This window comes from Heteronotia binoei, chromosome 15 (genome assembly GCF_032191835.1).
Source record: "Heteronotia binoei isolate CCM8104 ecotype False Entrance Well chromosome 15, APGP_CSIRO_Hbin_v1, whole genome shotgun sequence".
Lineage (NCBI taxonomy): Eukaryota > Metazoa > Chordata > Lepidosauria > Squamata > Gekkonidae > Heteronotia > Heteronotia binoei.
This window is the reverse complement of record NC_083237.1, coordinates 51,969,225-51,992,392: the sequence shown is the minus strand read 5'-3', so window position 1 is coordinate 51,992,392 and position 23,168 is coordinate 51,969,225. Positions and strand designations below refer to the sequence as shown.

At 47.0% G+C, this 23,168-nt stretch overlaps 1 protein-coding gene across 1 annotated transcript in view; it reads left to right on the top strand.

Moving 5' to 3' along the window:
• The window catches only part of GPR179 (G protein-coupled receptor 179), an 83,613-nt gene extending 66,937 nt beyond the window's left edge, over positions 1–16,676 (top strand). Inside the window, exons 10-11 of the mRNA XM_060256188.1 lie at positions 1,548–1,694; positions 11,261–16,676. Coding sequence (XP_060112171.1) covers positions 1,548–1,694; positions 11,261–16,399 — 5,286 coding nt within the window. The 3' untranslated portion in view covers positions 16,400–16,676. The remainder of the gene's footprint in view (positions 1–1,547; positions 1,695–11,260) is intronic.
• The last annotated feature ends 6,492 nt before the right edge of the window (positions 16,677–23,168 follow it).

Below are 23,168 nucleotides of genomic sequence, written 5' to 3'. Positions count from 1 at the left end.
AATAAATCATGTGGTGTTGGAAGCATTTCAAGCATCTTGCCTTGAGCCAACCTTTGATTCATTTACTAGGTACATCCTACTGCCAACATCTAGAAAGAGCAAGACGCTAGCCCTATTTACATGTTATAGCGAACATCTGTACATCTTGCATGTATGTGCTTATCTGTTTGTAAGAAAGAGGCAACAAAAGTTCAGTTAACAAATGAAATTGGGGAACAGTTCCTGGATTAATGTGTGGTTTCAATCACATGGTATACACATGTTGAACACAATATGAGAATTACTCAATGTACATACAAAGAACGATCAAATGTACTCTGTACATGGATTGTATATGTGTTCACTTTAACATAAACAGGCTTTTTGTTCAGTTTCTGCACTTAATAATCCTTCGAGATTCTCTGTTAGCCGCAGGGAAGCTGATAAAGGTTTGTAAGTGACATGCTAAAGATGTCCCTTTTGATTATTAGTGCTTTGCTATAGTTTGGAACATTTTAAAATGGAAAAACTAATCCTTTAAATATCAGTGATCTGAAGGGAGCATAACCGAAAAGGTACCATTGGAGCTGGATTCCAGTTTATAACCCTTGCTAGTTCACAGAATCCAAATATTTTAAATTTACTCATTTTATAATTTTAACAATGGGGCAGATTTCCCAACTGATTTCAGTTTCTCTGCTTAGTAAATTATGATTCAAGAGTTAATATTTATCAATTTTTAAAGTTCTTTTAGAACTATAGCTTCCGTATTGCTTTGGTTGGGGTCAACTAGTTTTTCTGCTGGTGGACAACGAAATCGGGGGAATCAAAGGACCTGCCATGTACAAAATCTCACAGGGCAGGGACTTTTGAAAGGAAGGCAAAGGGGTAAGTTTGAGCTGGAAAAGCCAGCTAGATCCAACCGTATTGGACTTTTCTGCATTTTCAGTTTCCTCAATTGTGCGTTCCTGTTGCTCCAGCACCCCTCCCCCCCATTCTCCTTGTGGTGTAGTGGTTAAGTGCACAGACTCTTATCTGGGAGAACCGGGTTTGATTCATCACTCCTCCACTTGCAGCTGCTGGAATGGTCTTGAGTTACCCATTGCTTTCATAGGAGTTGTCCTTGAAAGGGCAGCTGCTGTCAGAGCTCTCTCAGCCCCACCTACCCCACAGGGTGTCTGTTGTGGGGGAAGGAGATAAAGGAAGATTGTAAACCACTCTGAGACTCTGATTCAGAGAGAAGGGCGGGGTATAAATCTGTGGTCTTCTTCTTTTTCTTCTACTCCCTCTGGTGGTTGTTTCAATATCGGATCTCTTTATATCTGGCATATCTTCCGTGCAAATTTAAACTGCAGGTTTCTGTGCTGGACATAAAGCAATGTGATGCTGAATCAACCACTAGAGGGAGCAAAACACTTGCAGAACAGGAAAAACAGCACAGAAGCGACAAGAACACACAAGGTAGGAAAGCGAGAATGCAGAAAAGCCAATTAAATCTGTGTTTAAATAAACATCACATTGCATGATAGGAGTTTTTAGCATCCGCCTGTTCTGTGTTCCCTACACAGTTCCTGCACGTGGGATCACCCTTGCGGGAGGAAATTGCCGCCGAGGTGTATGAGGATGAGCTGGACATGAGGCGCTCGGGCTCCTACCTGAACAGCAGCATCACGTCAGCCTGGAGTGAGCACAGCCTTGACCCCGATGACATTCGGGTGGGTGGAACCCTCAGGACCTTCTTTTGACGCTAGCTATGCCAGAAACTGTGCAGAGTAAGAGTTGCCTTTTGCAGTCTTTCTCCTGAAGCTAAACCCCTCCCAGGACCCTAAATTAGCTCCAGTCAGGAACGGGCAGGGTGGCAAAGGGCAAACAAGGAAAGGTGGGAATAGAGACCACGAAAGATTGTGGATTTTGTCCGTTCTGATTGGCAGAATCTCTCCACGGCAGAGGTTATTTCTAACCAGAGTTCTCGCTAAGCTGAGTGAGTGTGAGCTAGCTCAGAGCTTCTAAGCCTCTGGTGCACACATTTTCGTCTTAGCTTAGGAAAAATGGCCCCAGAGGAAACTAATGTGTGCAGTAGCTCACAACTTCAATGCCAGTAGCTCACAAAGTAGAATTTTTACTCATAAGACTCCACAGCTTAGAGGGAGTGTTGCCTGCTGTCTTGCAGCGCAATCCTGAGAATACTCACCTGGGTGTAAGCCCATTGACAAGACCCAAATACTAGAAAAGAGGAAAAGCCCGGAAGCACCTTAAAGACTAACAAAATTTGTGGTGGGGAATGAACTTTTGTATGAGTCACTTCTAACTTCTTCAGATACAGCTGAAATGTCAGCCCATCTGTCCTTATATCTTGGAAGAGTGGAGTGATTTCAGATAAGGACAGATGTTCTCACTTTCTAGCTGTATCTGAAAGAAGTTAAAAGTGACTCAGGAAAGCTCACATCCTGCCATGTTTTGTTAGACTTTAAGATGCTGCTAAACTCTTGCACTTTTCTGCTGTTACAGAGAGACTAACGCAGCTACCCATCTTGAGCTAAACCCAAATAAAATTCTGAACAGACCTGCTGAGGGTTATTCTCTAAGTTCTGTTTTTAATTGGGCCACAAAGCTGAAACTGTGGGTGTGGGGCAACTGGTTGTGCTGGCGATGCACCGCCTTCTGGTGGTCTCTGGCCCCAGAAACATCTGACTTGCCTTGACTACGGCCAGAGCCTTTTCAGTCCTGGCACCTCAAAAAGATTGGACCAGGGGGTCCAATTCTATGAGCCCCAAAAGAAGGTGCCCCTATCCATTATTTCCTATGGAAGGAAGGAATTGAAAAGGTGTGCCGTCCCTTTAAATGTGATGGCCAGAACTCCCTTTGGAGTTCAATTATGCTTGTCACAGCCTTGATCTTGGCTCCACCCCTAATATCTCCTGGCTCCACCCCCAAAGTCCCCAGATATTTCTTGAATTGGACTTGGCAACCCTAGTGGGACCTGCTCCAGTTCTGTAGGGCCTGCAAAACAGAGTTCTTCTGCCAGGCTTTCAGTTGAGGCAGCTGACGTCACCTGTATTCAGCCCCCCTGCCCCCCATTCCAACAACTTGAGCTCTGATGGACTTCTGGACTGAAAGGTCACTACTGTAGAGGCAGAGTTTTTCTTAGTTTAGATTGCATTTTTAGCAGTTTTATACTGCAATATTAACTTGGTTTTGACTGTTTTGTTTGATTCTTTGCTGGAATCCACCCTGATCCTGCTTTGCAGAAAGGGTGGGTTATAAGTCGAATAAAGAAAAATACAAAATAAAATAAAATAAAGCTTGCTGCTGCACTATGGGGACTCAAAAAAACAAAAGTCACATGTAGTTTCTTAGAAAGATGTGCCGGTGTCCACACCTAATGACCTGTATACTAGGAGAGGCTGCCTCTAGGTCCAGGGTATGGTTTCAGTGTAGAGCGTGGGACGGAACAGGGAGAGAGAAACACGAGTTTGATTTTGGAAACCCATTGATCTCTGCTTGCTGGGCGAGGCTGGCCCTGTTCCCGGCAGCAGCAAAAACAAAACGAAAGCTGTGCAGTATAGTGGGTGGAGGTGGGTGGAATGGGTGGTGCATGCTGTAAACTTAGTGACTCACAAGGACACTGCCCTGCACAGCTGATACTGTGAACTGACCTTCTGATTAGTTTTGTTGAAAGCTTTAAACCTGCTGCATGATTTCAAACAGAGCTGCAGTGGTATGGGTGTTACGGGGTGGGGGGGGGGGGCGTCATTTAGCACTTTCTCTGCATCATTTTCCATAAGGCTGCCAACCAATGTTCCCTCTAAGCTGCAGAGTCTTGTGAGCAAAAATTCTACTTCGTGAGCTACTGGCATTAAAGTTGTGAGCTACTGGTTTTAAAGTTATGAGCTAGTGCATAAATTAGTGTGCTCTGGGATCATCCTTTCTGAGCTAAGACAAAAATGTGTGAGCTGGAGGCTAAAAATCTGTGAGCTAGCTTACGTTAACTCAGCTTAGAGGGAACATTGCTGCCAACTCTAGGTTGGGAAATTCCTGGAGAGGGGTGGAGCCTGAGGGTTTGGGGAATGGAGGAAACCCAACAGGGATAGATGCTGTAGAGTCCACTTTCCAAAGCAGCCATTTTCTCCAGGGGAACTGATCTCTGTTGTCTGGTGAACAGTTGTAATTCCAGGAGATCTCCAGGCCCCACCTGGAGTTGAGATTGCCACCTGAATTAGGAAAGAACTGGATATTTTGTGGGTGGAGCATAGGGCGGGTGGGGTTTGAGGAGGAGAGGGCCCTCAGCAGGGTATAATGCCACAGAGTCCCCCCTCCATTTTCTCCAAAGGAATTGATTTTGGTCATCTTGAGAGCAAGCGGAATAGCAGATCTCCAGGTGTCACCTGGAGGTTGGCAATCATGCCTGGAGATTGGCGACCCTACACACCCACACACAATTGCTATGAATCCTGTAGCAGAAAAGGTACAAACTCAGATAAGGAAAACAGAATGGGGTGGGGGAAGGATCAAACACCCCTCCCTTACGGTATTGTGGCGAGCAATCCAGAGCAATCTATGGCTCCTTTAAAGGCTAAAATAATTTTAATGTCCTCTGTGTCATATATGATTTGGAGCTGAGGCTTGATGTTCTCTGTGAGTTTTGGTTGTGGGATAGTGTTGCCAACTTCCAATGGCAGCTGGAGATCTCCCAGGATTACAACTGATCTCCAGATACCAGAGATTGGATTCCCCTGGGGGGAAAAATGGCTGCTTTGGAGAGTGGACTGTATGGCTGCATACTCTGCTGAAGTCCTTCCACTCCCCAAACTCCACTGTCCCCCAACTCCACCACCAAAAACTGCAGGAATTTCCTCACACGGGGCTGGCAGCCCTATATTGTGGGAAGGAAAAAGGGACAGTGGGTAGTGGGTTAAGCACTCTTAGATATTAATTTCAATACAGAATCCCGAAATGGATCTCAAGCTAAGAATTATAGAGAATTGGGGTACTGAGCATGTGCTTTTGTGCAGACCTGTGGTCCAATCTTTGGCATTTCCAGTTCTGAAAGGGCTGGGGGAAAATCTTTGGCCTGACAGCCTGAGACAACCATCCAAACAAGGAACATGAAGCCAGATGGACCAGTGACTGACTTGGTATATGTTTGGCTTTAATTACTTTGGAGGTGGGGGGCAGTGGAGCAAGAAATATGTCAAAAGTAGGAGACTAATGTGTAAAAGTATCCTTCTTTATTGTAGTTGAGACCTGGTTGTTCGATTTAACAATTAAGAAGGATACTTTTACAGAGAACCAGTTTGGTGTAGTGGTTAAGAGCATGGACTCTAATCTGGAAAGCCAGGTTTGATTCCCCACTCCTCCACATGCAAGCTGCTGGTGTGACCTTGGGTCAGTCAGAAGTTCTCTCAGAGCAGCTCTTGAAAGAGCTCTCTCAGCCCCACCTACCTCACAGGGTGTTGTGGGGAGTGGAAGGGAAAGGAGATTGTAAACCACTCTGAGTAAATGGTGGAGTATAAATCCAATCTCTTCTCTTCTGCATTTTGACATTTATTGCTCCACTATCTCACCCCCCCACCCCCCGTAATTAAAGCCAAATATATTGTGACCTATAAACTTAACTTGTTATTGCTATTTAGCCTTTGCATGTGACTTGGTATAAGGCAGCTTTGTATCTGTAGGGATGGATGACACACAGCTTCAGCATGTATGCCCCACCACGTAGGGTGTGGGTACAAGACAGGGCCATGTTGCACAGCACCTGCTTTGCATGCAGGATTTCCCAAGGTTCAATCCCTAGCACGTCCAGTTAAAAATCTGCACCTGAGACTCTGGACAGCCACTCAGTCAGAGTAAAGATAGACCTTGATAGATGAAGGGTCTGACCATAATGCAGCTTCATGAGCCTCAAATTTATACCCAAACACACATTCAGAAGGTGAATTCAGACCCGAGGGTGCACTCATTTGTAAAGTAGGCTTTGCCTAAGCAATAGCCACCCCTCACTTTGAGGGCGTGATGGTTTATAAGAGTGCTTTCACATACAGTTTGGTGTGAGAGCCAGTTTGGTGTAGTGGTTAAGTGTGCGGATTCTTATCCGGGAGAACCGAGTTTGATTCCCTACTCCTCCACTTGCAGCTGATGGAGTGGCCTTGGGTGAGCCATAGCTCTGGCAGAGGTTGTCCTTGAAAGGGCAGCAGCTGTGAGAGCCCTCTCAGACCCACCCACCTCACAGGGTGTCTGTTGTGGGGGGAGAAGATATAGGAGATTGCAAACTGCTCTGAGTCTCTGGTTCAAAAAGAAGGGCAGTGTATAAATCTGCAGTCTTCTTCTTCTACACTAAATAACACTTTAAATCCAGTTTCAATTCACTTTGCGACTGGATTTTACTGTGTGAAATGGCAAAACCCACTTGCAAACAATCACGGGATTAAAACTGCATTATTTAGCATGTATGAAAGCGACACTTGCGCATGAATGGAAGAGGGGTGGCCCCTGGTTAATGCAGCTAGATTTGAGTCCTGTACAACCTTAGAAACCAAGATTTGTCAGCTTTGACTCCTGAAAAACTCATAAACCAAAAATCTTGCTGGTCTGTAAGGACTTCCAGACTCAGATCTAGCTGCTCTACTGCAGACCTGCAACTCTAACCTCTGAAAATATCTTCAGGGCTAATCCAGAACGCTCTGAAGGACAGGGGTGTGCTTCCAGGGGTGAGAGCCAGTTTGGTGTAGTGGTTAAGTGTGCGGACTCTTATCTGGGAGAACCGGGTTTGATTCCCTACTCCTCCGCTTGCAGCTGGTGGAATGGCCTTGGGTCAGCCATAGCTATCGCAGGAGTTGTCCTTGAAAGGGCAGCTGCTGTGAGAGCCCTCTCAGCCCTATCCACCTCACAGGGTGTCTGTTGTGGGGGTAGAAGATATAGGAGATTGTAGGCCGCTCTGAGTCTCTGATTCAGAGAGAAGGGTGGGGTATAAATCTGCAGTCTTCTTCTTCCAAGCCAACTGTGCTGCTTTATAAAATGCTTTCTTGATGAACCCTGCAACCAATGCTCCCTCTAAGCTGCAGAATTTTGTGAGCAAAAATTCTACTTTGTGAGCTACTGGCATTAAAGTTGTGAGCTACTGCATAAATTAGTTTGCTCTGGGGCCATTTTTCCTAGGGTTGCCAATCCCCAGGTGGGGGCAGGGGATCCCCCGGTTTGGAGACCCTCCCCCCGCTTCAGGGTCGTCAGAAAGCGGGGGGGAGGGGAGGGAAATGTCTGCTGGGAACTCTGTTATTCCCTATGGAGATTTATTCCCATAGAAAATCATGGAGAATTGATCTGCAGGTATCTGGGGCTCTGGGGGGGCTCTTTTATGAGGTAGAGGCACTAAATTTTCAGTACAGCATCTAGTGCCTCTCTCCAAAGTATCCCCCAAGTTTCAAAACGATTGGACCAGGGGGTCCAATTCTATGAGCCCCAAAAGAAGGTGCCCCTATCCATTATTTCCTATAGAAGGAAGGCATGAAAAGGTGTGCCGTCCCTTTAAATGTGATGGCCAGAACTCCCTTTGGAGTTCAATGATGCTTGTCACAGCCTTGATCTTGGCTCCACCCCAATGTCTTCTGGCTCCACCCCCAGAGTCTCCTGGCTCCACCCCCAAAGTCCCCAGATATTTCTTGAATTGGACTTGGCAACCCTAATTTTTCCTGAGCTAAGACAAAAACGTGCGAGCTGCAGGCTAAAAAACTGTGAGCTAGCTCATGCCAACTCAGTTTAGAGGGAAGAGTGCCTGCAACTAGGATTGCCAGTCTGCAGGCGGTGGTTGGCAATCTCCTGGGGTTGCAACTGCTCTCAAGGCAACAGATGTCAGTTCCCCTAGAGAAAATGGCCACTTTGGAAGGTGGACTCTGTGGCAGTCCTTCTCCAAACCCCACCCCCCTCACGCTCCACCACCAAATCTCCAGGTATTTCCCCACGCAGAGCAGAAAACCCTAACTGCAGCTTTGCATCTGCAGCATGAAAGTATATTGTCTTCCTTGGGGATCTGGTTGTTCGAGGCTGTGCAGGAGCCTTCCAGGCCACAAGGGGCTGCAGGTCTCTCTGGGAGGCTCATTGTTCCCTTCCTAACATCTGCCTTCACTGAGAATCAGAGCTAATTGTTCAGGGCCATTATTTTGCAAAGCTGTTTTGTTCCAGCATGCAAAAACACCTGCTTCATGGGTGGCTTCTCCTGCTAGATGTATTATTTATCGCATACCTGGTCCTCTTTTCCTCTCAACGAGGTCAGGAGAACTGGTGTTTCCCAAGGAGTCTTATACCTAGCCAAACTTAAAGAACAAGATCTGCTTATCAAAGTTTGACTCCAGTGGCACCTTTAAGACCAACAAAGTTTTAGTCAAAGTATAAGCTTTCATGGGCACGCACACTTCTTCAGATAGTAGTACCTGACATTACGCCAGCAGCTGTGACCGGCATCCTCAGAGGTATAACACAGAAAGATAGAGTTCTTTGACCCAGAGAGAACTCTGTCTTTCTCTGTTATACCTCTGAGGATGCCGGTTACAGCTGCTGGCGAAATGTCAGGTACTACTATGCCAAGACCATGGTCATACAGCCCGGAAAATCTACAACTGCTAATGAACTCCGGCCGTGAAAGCCTTCAACAACTTAAGTTTGAGAACTTGTTGATTATACCAGAAAGTGACATAGTTATGTTGCTGAAATCGCCACCCACCCGACTAGTTGCTGGTTAGTCAGTGTGTAGTTACATCCCTTCCCTAGTTAGGGTTGCCAGCCTCCAACTGGAGGCAGGGCGATTCCTCACCGTGGGCCCCACCTCCACCCCTAATCAGCTGGCCAGCAGGTGGACTTAGCAGGAGGGAGGTCAGCTACATTGCCAGCAGCAAGCATGGCGATGTCCAGGGGTGGAATTCTAGCAGGAGCTCCTTTGCATGTTAGGCCACATCCTCCTGATGTAGCCAATCCTCCAAGAGCTTACAAGGCTCTTTTTTGTAAGCTCTTGGAGGATTGGCTACATCAGGGGTGTGTGGCCTAATATGCAAAGGAGCTCCTGCTAGAATTTCAATCTTGGTGATGTCACTTCCTGTGTGTACAAAAGTAACATAGCCTGGGCCTCTCTCCTGCTCCTCGTCAGTCCTTCCATCTGCCTCTGGTTGCCTGGAAGGGCTTGGAAACCTTGCTCTCCTTTCAGGATTTCCTTCTTCCTTGGAGGGAAGTATTCCATTGTTGGTCCCCCTCCCGAGGAAGGCATTCGCAGCTGTGCTTGCTACCCTCACTCAGAATTCCATAAACGTGCTCTAACCTGGATAGCCCAAGCAAGCCTGATCTTGTTGACTCTTTGATGGGAGACCTCCTTGGAATACCAGCAGTTGGGAAGGCAGGGGCAGGCTTTATTCAGCCAAGATTTATCCCCCAGGCCCCCAGTAAGGGTCAATCACCAGAGACTGCCATGACTTCCAGGTCCATGTGCACACACAAAAAAAAAATTAAAAATCCAAAAATGCCTGCATGCTCAAAAAAGTTGGGGTCCCGTGTTAAGGAATGGACTAGTGCAAAAGGTTCATAGTCTTCTTCAAAAAAGAAGGGGGAGGAACCCTACTGATTCAGTCACCATCCCCACTTAATAGGCCTCTAAATATTGCCTCTCTCTGGCAGCTAGAAAACGTTAGAAAACTGCTTCCCCTGTCAGTTTGGTTTAGGCACAGGCCTCACTAACTTGGTAAAACTATGTTTAGACTGTACCAATTGGGATTGCAGGTGGGGAGGGCTACAATTAAGAACATAAGAGAAGCCATGTTGGATCAGGCCAATGGCCCATCCAGTCCAACACTCTGTGTCACACAGTGGCAAAAAATTTTATACATACACACACACTGTGGCTAATAGCCACTGATGGACCTCTGCTCCATATTTTTGTCTAAACCCCTCTTGAAGGTGGCTATGCTTGTGGCCGCCACCACCTCCTGTGGCAGTGAATTCCACGTTAATCACCCTTTGGGTGAAGAAGTACTTCCTTTTATCCGTTTTATCTGTTTTAATTGAATGCTCCTTTTTACAAACATCAACAACAACCACCAAAACCCTCTTGACACTGCAAGGGTCTTGGACCTGAGGCAGCCTGGTGAGGTTTTTGTTCTGCTGTGGCATCATGCTGCTGTTATACTAGTTTTGAGATCTCCTACCTAAAAGCAGATGTAAGTTGTTAATGCTGTAGACCAGGGGTGTCCAAACATGCGGCCCAGGGGCCAAATCAGGGTTCTGGAAAGCTCCTATCAGGCCCCCGATCAACTGGCTCTTGTCTGCTTCCTTCTCCCTCTCTCTTGCTTCCTTCTGCATGTCTGTTTGGTTTACAAGACTTGCTCAATTGCACACCAGAGCTATAGAGCACAACCTCTATTTTCTCCATTGGTTGAGGCTCCTCCCTCTCCTGGTCCCCCGGGGAGGAAGGGAAAGAGCCAGAGCTTCCTTGGCCCAGTTCCCTGGATCCCATAGGAGAAAAACAAAGAAAGCACCTTTAAGAGCAAGAAGTGCTAATGTTTTAAGCATGTTTTATTTTAAGGGTTTAAAAAAAAATCTTTAGTCGTGTTTGTGTTCTTTAAAAAGTTTATATCTCTGCTACCTAAACTTAAATAGGTACACACACGGCCCGGCCTAACACGGCCCGGCCCGGCCCAACAAGGTCTCATTTGTGTCAGATCTGGCCCTCATAACAAATGAGTTTGACACCCCTGCGTAGACCCTATCTCCACCACCAGTATTTCCGATTATTTATTGAACGGAAATGCTGGTCCTTTTTGAAAGACCGTGTAGTGGAAGTGGGCTGTGTGACCAAGGCCACATAATGGTACCCTTGGAGTAGAGGACCATCAGAATGTGTGTGTGTGGGGTGGCTCAATGGCAGAACATTTGATTCATGGGCAAAAGGTCCCAGTTTTAATCCCTGGCATCTCCAATTAAAGGGATCGGGTAGTACTGATGTGAAAGACTTCTACCAAAGAGAAATTCTGCCAGTCAGAGTAGACAATACTGACCTTGATAGACTGGTAGTATGACTCAGCACGTATTCATCCCAGGAACGCAGGTCAAGCAATAGACAATCACGTACCGATAGCCCCAGCAGTGTTGGCATTCAGTCTACACATAGTAAAAAAGCTCCTAATGTCATCTGGCTTCTGACTGAACAAGAGTTTTCGTTTCCTCCCCTCCCCCCCCACCTTCTCCTTGTATATTTGTTCCCTATCCTTTACCCTGCTGCCCCCTCCCCTCTACACATCACATGTAGGATGAACTGAAAAAGCTTTACACGCAACTGGAGGTTCATAAGACGAAGAAGATGACAGCCAACAACCCTCATCTTCAAAAGAAGAGGAGTTCCAAGAGGGGGATCGGCCATTCCTTCATGAGACGTATCACTGAGATCCCCGAGTCAATGTCCCGCCGGTGCAGCAAAGAGGAGAAAGACGGGTCTGCTGGCAGAGGAAGAGGGAGTCGCTCGGGTTCCTACAAGCGGAGACACTTAGACTCTGGCAGCTCAAGCACGAAGGTGAAAGATGACTTCCCTTCCAAGCGCAAGGTGGCCCCTTCGCTGAGGAAGTCCCACAGCACCTTTGACCACATGAGGGACATCAAGGAGAACTACTTACCAGCCAGGCATGATAGCTGCAAAGAAGCTCCTTTGCTGGATTCGATGATGAGGAAAAAACTAGCCAAGAAAGCTTCCGAGAGATCTAACAGCGACTCTCTCGAGGATTCGGCCCCTCTGGTCTATAAGTCGGCCAGCGCTCACAACCTGACGGCCGATAAGAAACCTCTGCACCCCAAGCCTTCCCCTCTACAGAAGTCCCTCAGTGTTGCCACCAGCGCCAAAGAGAAGGCCTTGCTGCTCACCAGCAGAGATTACCTAGAAGAGCAAGGCAGGCAAGCCCATGAAAAAGAGGTGACAGCAGTGGAAGACTCCGCAACAGAAAGAGAGGCTTCCGGGCACGCCAAGTTTACCGAAGTTGCCTCAAATCTAGCGATGAAACCGCGACAGAGAGACGATGCATCTGAAGCAACTGCAGAATCCCTTCTGGAAGACAGTGGCTCCATCAAAGATGGCACCTGCCTGGGGGAACCTGTCTCGGCTTCCCCCACAGCCCCACTAACGCCCTCAGAAAGCAGGATGCAAAAGCATGTCACGTACGCCCCCAACAGGAGCTATAGCGAGCACATCTCCGATTCGGTGGGAAAGAGACACCAGGCTGGCAAGAAGACACCACCTGAGCCACCCGTCCGGCAACAAAGCTTGGGTCACAGCCTCGAAAGAAGAGACCAGATGCCAGATCTCACCCAGTCCTTGAGGAGAGATTCCAAAGGGAGTCCAACAGCAGCAAATGTACGTCCTTGGGAATCGATGGGGTCTCCGGCAAAGAGTGAAACCGAAAGGAGTTGGAAAAGAGAAGACGCACCGCTTCCTTCTCCCATTGGGCTACAAAGGCTGGCCTCCATTGCTGCAGAAGTCTGTCCTTGGGAGGTCATGGAAGTTCCAACCAAAAAAGACCCACAAGGGACTGAGATGGACGGTCAAAATGACTCTCTGGAGAAACAACCCCAACAGAGCTCTGTTCCAAAAAGCTCTATGAAAGGCTTAAGTCTGGCCATTAAGGCATTCAACCGGTCACGGCTAAAGGCAAGCATGAAAGCAAGGAGAGACAGTGAAGAGATCCCCAGAACAACTGAAAAGCCCAAACTGGCAGAAATAGTCTCTCTGTCTCTTGGAGGGTCACCGAGGCAACAGGAAACATCCATAAGCCCAGAGGAGAGCAGAGCAAAGGTACCCAGCAAGCAAGCAAGCATCTGCCCTTGGGATGAGAAGGACATCCCATCCAGCCCACAGAAGAGTCCAAGCAAAGCATATGAAGTACGTCCTTGGGAGATGAGCCATGATAGCATCATGCTCAGTAGAGTAAGCAGTTCAGAAGCAGTGGCTCCCAAAAGCACTGGAAAGATCTCCCCTGTCGTGGTGGAAGAGACCGAGAGCCAGTGGGAATCCACATGGAGGAGCCTGGACATGGATCAAAATGCAGAGGATAAAACCTCCAAGTATGCTTTAATGGTTCCAAGAACAGACAATAAGAAGGCAGCAGCATATCCTTGGGAAGTGGCAGAGGCCCTAGCCAGCTCCAAAAGTGAAGGACGGTCCTGGGGAAGGAGCACAGCTTTGCCAGGGGATGAACTAATAAAAGATGGATACAGGAATGGGGCCTCTTTGAAGGAGGCTCTTCGATCTGTATCCCAAGAGGAAGTGAGCAGCCAGCATGATTCAAGGGATACTGAGATGAAGAAGAGCCCGGAGCTATCTGAGGTAGACCAAAAGAAACCCAAGAGTATGGAGATCAATAAGGCACAAATCTGTCCTTGGGAAACAGAGGAGGTGAGTGCCAGTGATAAAGCACTAATCTGCCCGTGGGAAGTGGAGGAACCTCCCAAGGAGATGTCTCCTATGGAGGACGTGTTTTCCAAAGAGAACAGAAGAGCCCAACGAGCAGTGGCAATGGAGAAAATCAGCCGCCAAGCAGAATCCATTTGCCCCTGGGAGTCCATGGAATTACCAGCAAAACCCGAGGATGCTAAAGGTGCAACCACTTGTAGGACGCCTGAAGATGGAGCCAAGATCAAAATAGTGATATGTCCTTGGGAGACGAGTGATGCTTTCTCATGGACAGACCAGCCAGATCAGGATACAGGAGAGGAATCCAAAGGAGCTGAATGGACAAAACCCAGAAGTCCCATATCAGAGGAGATCAGTGATAAACAGGATGAAGAGGGCAGCCGTAGAGACTCTGTTTGCCCTTGGGAAAACGTAGGAGCTGAAGAACTGAGCACTGAAATTGCTGCTAAAAAACCAGATCTACCCAAAGTCATTTTGAAGGCAAGCAGCAGCGTGGAGAGTAAAAAGGCAGTGATTTGTCCTTGGGAGGCTGAAGATATTGAAATTGGCTCTAAGGCAGCAATCTGCCCCTGGGAAGTCACTCCGGCTCCATCAGATAGGACTTCCATACATGAAAGAGGTGGAGCTTCAAAAAGGACAGGAGACATCATGGCTACATCTCTAGAGAGAGAGAGCAGTCCACGAGAATCCATCTGTCCTTGGGAAACAATGGACACTCACGACATTCCATCAGAGACCGGTGCTAAAAGTCCAGACCAAGCTAAAGTAACCTGCAAAGAATCCAGCAGTGTTGATAGCCTCAAGATGGAAGTGTGTCCTTGGGAAATCCAGGAAATAGATTCCAGCACTAAGGCAGATGTGTGCCCATGGGAGGAGCCTGAAAACTTGTTAAGTAAAAGATCATCTTCAAAAGGTGACAGAGCTCTTGAAAGGGATAGGACTACCCCTCTAAAAGAAACAGAGCCTTTTAAAGCAATGGAAAAAGCGAGCAGCCCACAAGAGTCAGTCTGTCCATGGGAAACCATGGATCCCAGTGAAGTCTTCATTAAACCAGAAGCGTCTAAAGCCTCTTTTAAAAAATCTGAGAGTGTTGAGAGCTTAAGGGTAGAGATTTGTCCCTGGGAAGTCACTACAAGTCCACCAGATAAAAGTGCTTTGAGTACAAGTGACCAAGACAGCAGGTGTGCAACACCAAAACCTACGGAAAAGCTAAGCAGCCCACGAGAAGAAGTGTGTCCTTGGGAAAGCATGGAGGTTGAGGAACCTTCCCGATCAGGTGGTCAAAGCCCAACTTCGAGGAAATCAGATAGCATTGAAAGTCTAAGGGCAGTAGTTTGTCCGTGGGAAACTTCAGAAGAGGACCTCAGTACAGTAGATGTGCGCCCATGGACAGCGGACAAGTCCCTCTTTGAAAAAGAAAAGTTAAGGCATGACCCAGTTGAGACTTCCAAAGGAAAAACAGACAGGGCATTGAGAAGCCCTGGTGCAAAGAAGGCTGGGAGAGAAACTGCTTTTAAGAAGATAGAGAAGTCCAAAAGCCACCAAGAGACAGTTTGTGCATGGGGGAGTATGGACTTTGAGAAACCACCTGCCAAAAGCACCCGAAGTTTAGATCTGTTGTTCATTAGTTACAAAAAAACCGACAGTACCGAGAGCTTAAAAGCGGAGATTTGCCCATGGGAATTCCAGGAGATTCATACAAAAGCTGAAATATGTCCATGGGAGGTATATGAAGGACCACCAGAGTCAAACACCTTGAGAAAGGATGAAGGCAGGAGTTCTACAGATGAAACAAACACCACCAGACCAATGGGATGGTGGAAGACCATGGAGAAAATGGGCAGCCCACAAGAATCCATTTCTCCTTGGGATAGCATAGAATTGCAGAGCAGCAGAAGCCCAGACCAGTCCAAAGCTGGGTCTAGCAAATCAGACAGTGCTGAAAGCTTGAGGGCAGAAGTATGCCCTTGGGAAGAAGAGCCTGACAGTAAAATGCTCGTCTCAAAAATAGAGCCAGTGCTAATCACTCAAGTGGTATTAAAACAAGATAGAAGCAGAGCTAAAGGCAAAAGATTGAGTATCCGCCCAGACTGGAAGAATGCTGGGGGACCAAGTCCATCTAGAAAGATGGGGAAGGCTCACAGCCATCAAGAGTTAGCTTACAAGAGTACTGAAGAACTCTCTATAAAACAAAGCAGTAAAAGCTTCGATCTGTCCAAGGTTGGATCCCAAAAATCTGACAGCGTGGAAAGTCTGAGAGCCGAGATCTGTCCTTGGGAATCCCAAGAGTTTGAATCGATCACCAAAATGGAAGAGTTCCCCTGGGAGCCAGCTGATGTTCCCTTAGAGAAGAAGTTATCAAGGAAAGTTGTTAGCAGGACCTCCCTGGGAGATACCAAAGCCCTGGAGAAACACCAAAGAAAAGGCCCTGGAGATACACCAAAAGTCTTGGCATCAAGCTATTCAGCTAGTAATTTGATGAAGAATTCTGACAGTTCTGAGAGCAGGAGGACAGAAATTTGTCCTTGGGAAGCAGAAACTCCAGAAGTATCTATTAAGGAGGAGATCTGTCCATGGGAAACAGGAACTGGCTTAGTCACTGAAACTAAAAAACAGGCAACATGCATCGATGAGACAGAGACACCACCAGTCGAGGAGAAGACAAGCCAAAGCAAGCCTGAGGGTCTGGCTAGACACAGACCTTTGTGCCGCACCTACCCAGAGAGCAGCCTACCAAAAGGCATAAGCAAAGGCAGAAGTCCGCGGGCCACTGCTGCAGCGAGAACTGGGAGCGACAGCGCCATGACTGAAATCTGTCCCTGGAATGACCCTGTCATCGTCAGAAAAGACTCTGTGATCATCAGCAAAGCTTTCTCCGAGGCGTCTCTGTGGGGAGCAGGACGTGGTCAAAAAGGGGAGAAACCCCAGGCCAGGGAGGCGAGGAGTCCTAGGCAAGCCAAATCGGTTGCTTGTCCTTGGGACTCCGACTGAACTGGAGAGAACAAAGAATTTGCTTAGAGTTCCAAGAGAAGCTTCTGCAAAGAATCGCTCCATATGCCATGTTGAACTCATCCAGCATAGCCTACGGCCTGGATTTCAACAAAGACATCTGTTTGTGGTGACTCTGGTGATGGCGGCCTCTGTATTTTTTTTTTTTAATAATGGGGAACCACCAATTTGATGTTGGAGTGGCCACCAGAGCAAAGTGGTACCTTCCTGCCTTCATTTTCCGAAAAACCAAGCTAGCTGCAAGACACTGCATATTCTGTTCTGTTAAATGTGTAGGGGACATACCCCGCTGCGCGCCCCCGCCAAAAAAAGCTCCAGACCATGCATTCCTGAAGTCTGTATAGGCAAGAAGCATCTGGAGACATTCGCAGTAAAAAATGTCATCCATAATTTTCTCTGAGGAATGCTGGATGGCATCAGGGTTGTGGGAATCCATTGACAGAGACCTCTAGAGATCGTATTTATTTCCACAGCCATTGTCTCAGCGGGCTAGTATCTTATTCTAGGGGACGTGGATCCAGCAAGTTCTTGTAGAATCAGAGTTAACCAAGGATTTGAGACTGTGCTCCCCGAAAGATGATGGAATGGCTGAACTCCACAGTTAAGTCTCCATATTCCTTGAGCAGGAAAGCCCCTGTTGAGAGTCATCTTCATATTTCACCCAAAACTCTTCCTTTCTTCATCAGGTTAACTTCGAGAACCGAATATTTTTCGGGGATTTTTTTGTCTTAATGATGTCAGTTTTGATGCCTGAATGCTACATTCCAAGTCCAGTGGCTCCTCAAGCCATTAATGTCTCCCATTTTCAGACATTTCCATATATCCTTTCAGGGATGCATGGTGAAAGGTTTTGATATTAGCTTTAAAAGGTGAAGGTAGTCCCTTGTGCAAACACCAGTTGTTTCCCACTCTGGGATGACGTTGCATCACGTTTTCACGGCAGATTTTTTTTTACAGGGTGGTTTGCCATTGCCTCCCCCCAGTCAGCTACGCTTTCCCCCCCAGCAAGCCGGGTACTCACTTTACCAACCTCGGGATCAAACTTGGGTCGTGAACAGAGCTTCGACTTCAGTTTTACCACTCTGCACCACAGGGCAAGTTGATATTAGCTTAACGTACACACAAAGTCTATATGTGTGTATGTGTTTAAAGCGAACACCAAAACCTTCTACTTTTAAAAGAACCATTTTCCACGTTGACCTGGCTTGTGAACAATCTGTTGAATGCCTGCCAGGGAGTTTTTTTCAGGCACTGCAGTGGATTCTGGGACACATTCCATCCATAAGGCTCAATTCATCTTCCTGATGCTCTCTGTCAACTGAATGTGTGTATGTTAGGACATAACTGATATTCGCTTGCACCAGTGCATGGCAAGGGAGATCAGATGTAGTTTTCCAGGAAGTATATGTCCATCGTTACTAGGACCAGTAGGCTAGGGGCTCAAAATATAAGTGATCCCAGGTACTGAGCAAGAGACGTGTGCTGCCCCTGCTGGTATCCTAGAGTGCAGCCAATTAGCTTTGTCCCCCCAAACCAAGGAGAGTCAACACAACTGGAGTTCTCGCCCCACCTGCAGGGCTGCATCCCGCCAAAAGAGATCTGCAGCTAGCTCAGAAATAAACATTGTGGCTTAATAGAGTCAACAGATGAAGCTGTACTCTTGGTAAACTTGTTCTCCAGAACGTGCAGCCTGGGGGAATATAATCCCCCCCCATGTAAACCGTGGGCTTGTGCCAGCCCACACTCTGAGCACCTAGCTAAGCCTAACCCTTCTCTTCTCTAAAACGCATAAGGGAGAATGTTGTAAGCTGCTTTGGGGATCCACTGGGAGTAAAATGAGGTGTAAATGAAGTAAATCTCAAAGATCAACTGGCGCCACTGCAGATCTTTCTGTCCGAGCTGGCCAACTTTCCTTGCAGCCTGGTGCCGCTGCGGACGTCTGCCTTAGGCAAATGTCATCTCAGACCAGATTTATCCTTGTGCAGTGAGATGCTGGAGAAAATAAGCGATTCAAAGCAAGCATTTGCTTCCTATGGGCAGGCCTTGTTACAGCTGGGCCGTCTCGCCTACCCTTGCCTCTGGGGCTGGCAGGAGAACCGTGCAGGGTGGGAATGACATTGTGCTATGTGTTGACATCAAATCTAAGCAAAAACCTCAGAAGCGCTGCTAGCATGTCAGCTGACATTCTGGAAACTCTGTGGTAGGACATGACATCATCCTGTAGCACCACCCTGAAAGTTCCTGGGGATGCTAGGAGAGGGCCCAGTATCCCTATAGCTGATGGATTCCAAAAATCTGGCTGATCCGACTCAACCGGGGAGAGGAGGGGAATAAAGAGTTAAGTGGCTTTGTACGACAGCAAACAGAACCAAAAGGCCCTTTTCCCCATATTCAGCTTGCGTTCACCATTTTTCTCTCCATCCTCATGCATTTCTTGAGAATCACCAGCTCAGGAGAGAGAGGACAACAGGAAGCCGGACCCCTCCTGCGGTCCCCCATCCCTCTGAAGCCTTCCACCCTGCCTTCGATCCTCTGAGCGTCCGTAAATCCCTGCACATACAAGGGGATCCCATGAGCAGCAAACGTGACATTTTTTCTGCTTTAGGATTAAAGCTGAAATCCGAAATTTGCTTGACGGACCCTGCCTTCCCCCGTGAGCTGTCCTTTGCACCTGTAGGCAGTACTGCTAACATACTCAGCGCTGAATGTCAAAACGAGGTTATCTAATGTTGTTAATAAGTGTAAATACAGAAATAAAATATTATCTATCTCTATACTGACAGAACGTGTCTCGCTGATTGTTTCGGCTAAGGGGCAGGGCTTCTTTCCCCCCTGGCGATGCCCTTTGGTTCTGTGATGACCCAGTTCCACCTTGGCGATCCACAACAGACTGAAAACAAACTGGAGGGCAAACTCTCCTTTGCATCCTGGCCGTCTTCTCACAGAGGACTCGAGACTGATAGTTTTCGTACAACTGATACAGACAGGGCAGTTTCACATATTACATGGGGGAGGGATGGTGGCTTAATGGTAGAGCATCCGCTTAGTAAGCAGAAGGTCCCAGGTTCAATCCCCGGCATCTCCAACTCAAAAGGGTCCAAGGCAAGTAGGTGTGAAAAACCTCAGCTTGAGACCCTGGAGAGCCACTGCCAGTCTGAATAGACCAGGCGTGGGGAACGTCCATCCCAAGGGCCATTTACGGCCCTCAAGATCACTTGGCCTGGCCCTCGGGGATTGCTGGGCCAAGCCAAGCCATGTGGCGGCCTCCCTGGGACCTGGCTGGCTGGCAAGGATCATGGGGCCCAGCCACGCTGTGCAGCGGCCTCCCCAGGGCCTGGCTGGTCAGCCAGGATTGTTGTGGGGCCTAGAAAAGTCACTGCCACAGTTCAGGTAACATTTCCCCAATTTTTTAAAATTTCTTTCTTTCTAGTTCTTCCCCCCATTCTTTGTTACCCTTAATTCCTCTTTCTTCCCCCCTTTCTTTATTTCCCTTTCTTCTCCAGATTTATTTCCCCTTCTCCCTTCCTTCCCCCCTCCCCTCTCTTTCTCTCTGTGGAGCCTGAGAGGTGGGCATTGTGAAGAGCTGCAGCTGGGGTCTGGGGGTGTCTTTAAAGGTCTGCTGAGAGCAGCTGCAGTTTCCTCATGAAGGGAGGGAGGGAGGGGTGGGACCCAGCTACCACCAGTTCAGTTTGCGCTTGATTACCCAGATGGTGTGGCCTAATATGCTACTGAGTGTGTGACCTAATCCTAGTATTAGGGGATGTGGTCTAATATGCTAATGAGTTCCTGCTGGACTTTTTCTATATTAAAAAAAAGCCCTGGACCGAGGCATCTGCCTAGGGCAGCAGGCCATGTGTGTGCGTGCGAAATTAGGCTTTCCCCACATTACTTCAAATAGAAAAACAATTATTTGCATTAATTTTGCTGGCCTGAATTGTTCTCCCTAGGTGGAGCACTGTTTTTAAGTTGATAATTGTGTATGGCCCGCAAATGATGTTATAAAAAGGTTCCCTACCCCTGGAGTAGACAATACTGACTTTGATGGACCCAGGGTCTCCTTCAGTAGAAGGCAGCTTCATATGTTCATATGGGGCACATCAGGATCTGCCTCCATGCCAGCAAGTCTCTGCGACTGCACTTGTGACATTTCCCTCCCTGAAGTATGCACTTAAGAACATAAGGGAAGCCATGTTGGATCAGGCCATTGTCCCATCCAGTCCAACACTCTGTGTCACACAGTGGCCAAAATTTTATAATATATATATACACACATATATTTTATAATATATACACACACACACACATACACTATGGCTAATAGCCACTGATGGACCTCTGCTCCATATTTTTATCTAACCCCCTCTTGAAGCTGGCTATGCTTGTAGCAGCTACCACCTCCTGTGGCAGTGAATTCCACATGCTAATCACCCTTTGGGTGAAGAAGTACTTCCTTTTATCCGTTCTAACCCGACAGCTCAGCAATTTCGAACGCGTTCTTGTATTGTGAGAAAGGGAGAAAAATACTTTTCTCTACCTTCTCCATCCCATGCATAATCTTGTAAACCTCTATCATGTCACCCCGCAGTCGACGTTTCTCCAAGCTAAAGAGCCCCAAGCGTTTTAACCATTCTTCATAGGGAAAGTTTTCCAAACCTTTAATCATTCCAGTTGCCCTTTTCTGCACTTTTTCCAATGCTATTATATCCTTTTTGAGGTGCGGTGACCAGAATTGCACACAGTATTCCAAATGAGACTGCACCATCGATTTATACAGGGGCATTATGATACTGGCTGATTTGTTCTCAATTCCCTTCCTAATAATTCCCAGCATGGCGTTGGCCTTTTTTATTGCAATTGCACACAGTCTTGACATTTTCAGTGAGTTATCTACCACGACCCCAAGATCTCTCTCTTGGTCAGTCTCTGCCAGTTCACACCCCATCAACTTGTATTTGTAGCTGGGATTCTTGGCCCCAATGTGCATTACTTTGCACTTGGCCACATTGAGCCTCATCTGCCACATTGACGCCCACTCATCCAGCCTCAACAGATCCCTTTGGAGTTCCTCACAATCCATTCTGGTTCTCACCACTCTAAACAATTTAGTGTCATCTGCAAACTTGGCCACTTCACTACTTACTCTCAACTCCAAATCATTTATGAACAAGTTAAAGAGTATGGGACCCAGTACTGAGCCCTGTGGCACCCCACTGCTTACCATCCACTGCAAAGACTGCCCATTTATACTCACTCTCTGCTTCCTATTAATTAGCTAGTTTTTGATCCACAAGAGGACCTGTCCTTTTACTCCATGATTCTCGAGCTTACTAAGGAGCCTTTGATGAGGAACTTTATTAAAAGCTTTCTGGAAGTCAAGGTAAACAATATCTATCCTTTGTCCACATGTTCGTTCACCCCCTCAAAGAAATATAACAGGTTAGTGAGGCAAGATCTTCCCTTACAAAACCCATGCTGAGTCTTCCTCAATAACTCGTGTTCATCAATGTGCCTACTCATTCTGTCCTTGATAATGGTTTCTACCAACTTTCCCGGTATTGAAGTCAGACTGACTGGCCTGTAGTTTCCTGGATCTCCTCTGGAACCCTTTTTAAAGATGGGGGTGACATTTGCTACCTTCCAGTCCTCAGGAACAGAGGCAGATTTCAATGAAAGATTACAAATTTTTGTTAGAAGATCCACAAGTTCAACTTTGAGTTCTTTCAGAACTCTTGGACGTATGCCATCTGGACCTGGTGACTTATTAGTTTTTAATTTGTCTATCAGTTGTAGGACCTCCTCTCTTGTCACCTCAATCTGACTCAGGTCTTTCAACACCCCTTCCAATATAAGTGGTTCTGGAGCAGGCAAACATGAAGATGGAGGCACAGTGAAGATGGGAGGCAAAAAATGCATTCAGCTTCTCAGCCATTTCCCTATCCTCCTTCAATAATCCTTTGACCCCTTGGTCATCCAAGGGCCCCACTGCCTCCCTGGCTGGTTTCCTGCTTCTAATATATTTGAAGAAATTTTTATTGTTGGTCTTTGTTTTTTGCAATATGCTCCTAATAGTCCCTTTTTGCCTGCCTGATCACAGTCTTGCATTTGATTTGCCACATCCTGTATTCCCCTCTATTAATCTCATTTGGACTAGCTTTCCACTGCTTAAAGGAATCCTTCTTACCTTTTACAGCTTCCATTACTTTGTTTGTTAACCATGCAGGCCTTTTCTTATACCTGTTTGTGCCTTTCCTAACTTGTGGTATGTATTTTATCTGAGCTTCTAGGATTGTAGTTTTAAATAGCCTCCAAGCTTCCCCAAGGGTTTTGACTGTATTTACTTTTCCTTTCAGTTTCCTCTTCACATGCCTCCTCATCTCAGAGAATTTACCCCTTTTAAACATGGTTGTGCTGGTCTTTTGGGGCAACTATTTATACAAACGTTGAAATCAATAACGTTATGGTCACTGCTCCCAAGCGGTACGATCATTTACATCTCTTACCAAGTCTTGGGCATTACTTAGGACCAAATCCAGGATCGCCCCACCCCTGGTAGGTTCAGAGACCATCTGCTCCATAGTACAGTCATTGAGAGCATCAAGAAACTCAATCTCTTTCTCTTGACCAGAACACATATTGACCCAATCAATCTGCAGGTAGTTAAAATCACCTATGACGAACCAGTTTTTACGTTTAGCCACTATCTTTAAGCCTTCCATCATATTATAATCGTCCTCTATCTTTTGATTTGGTG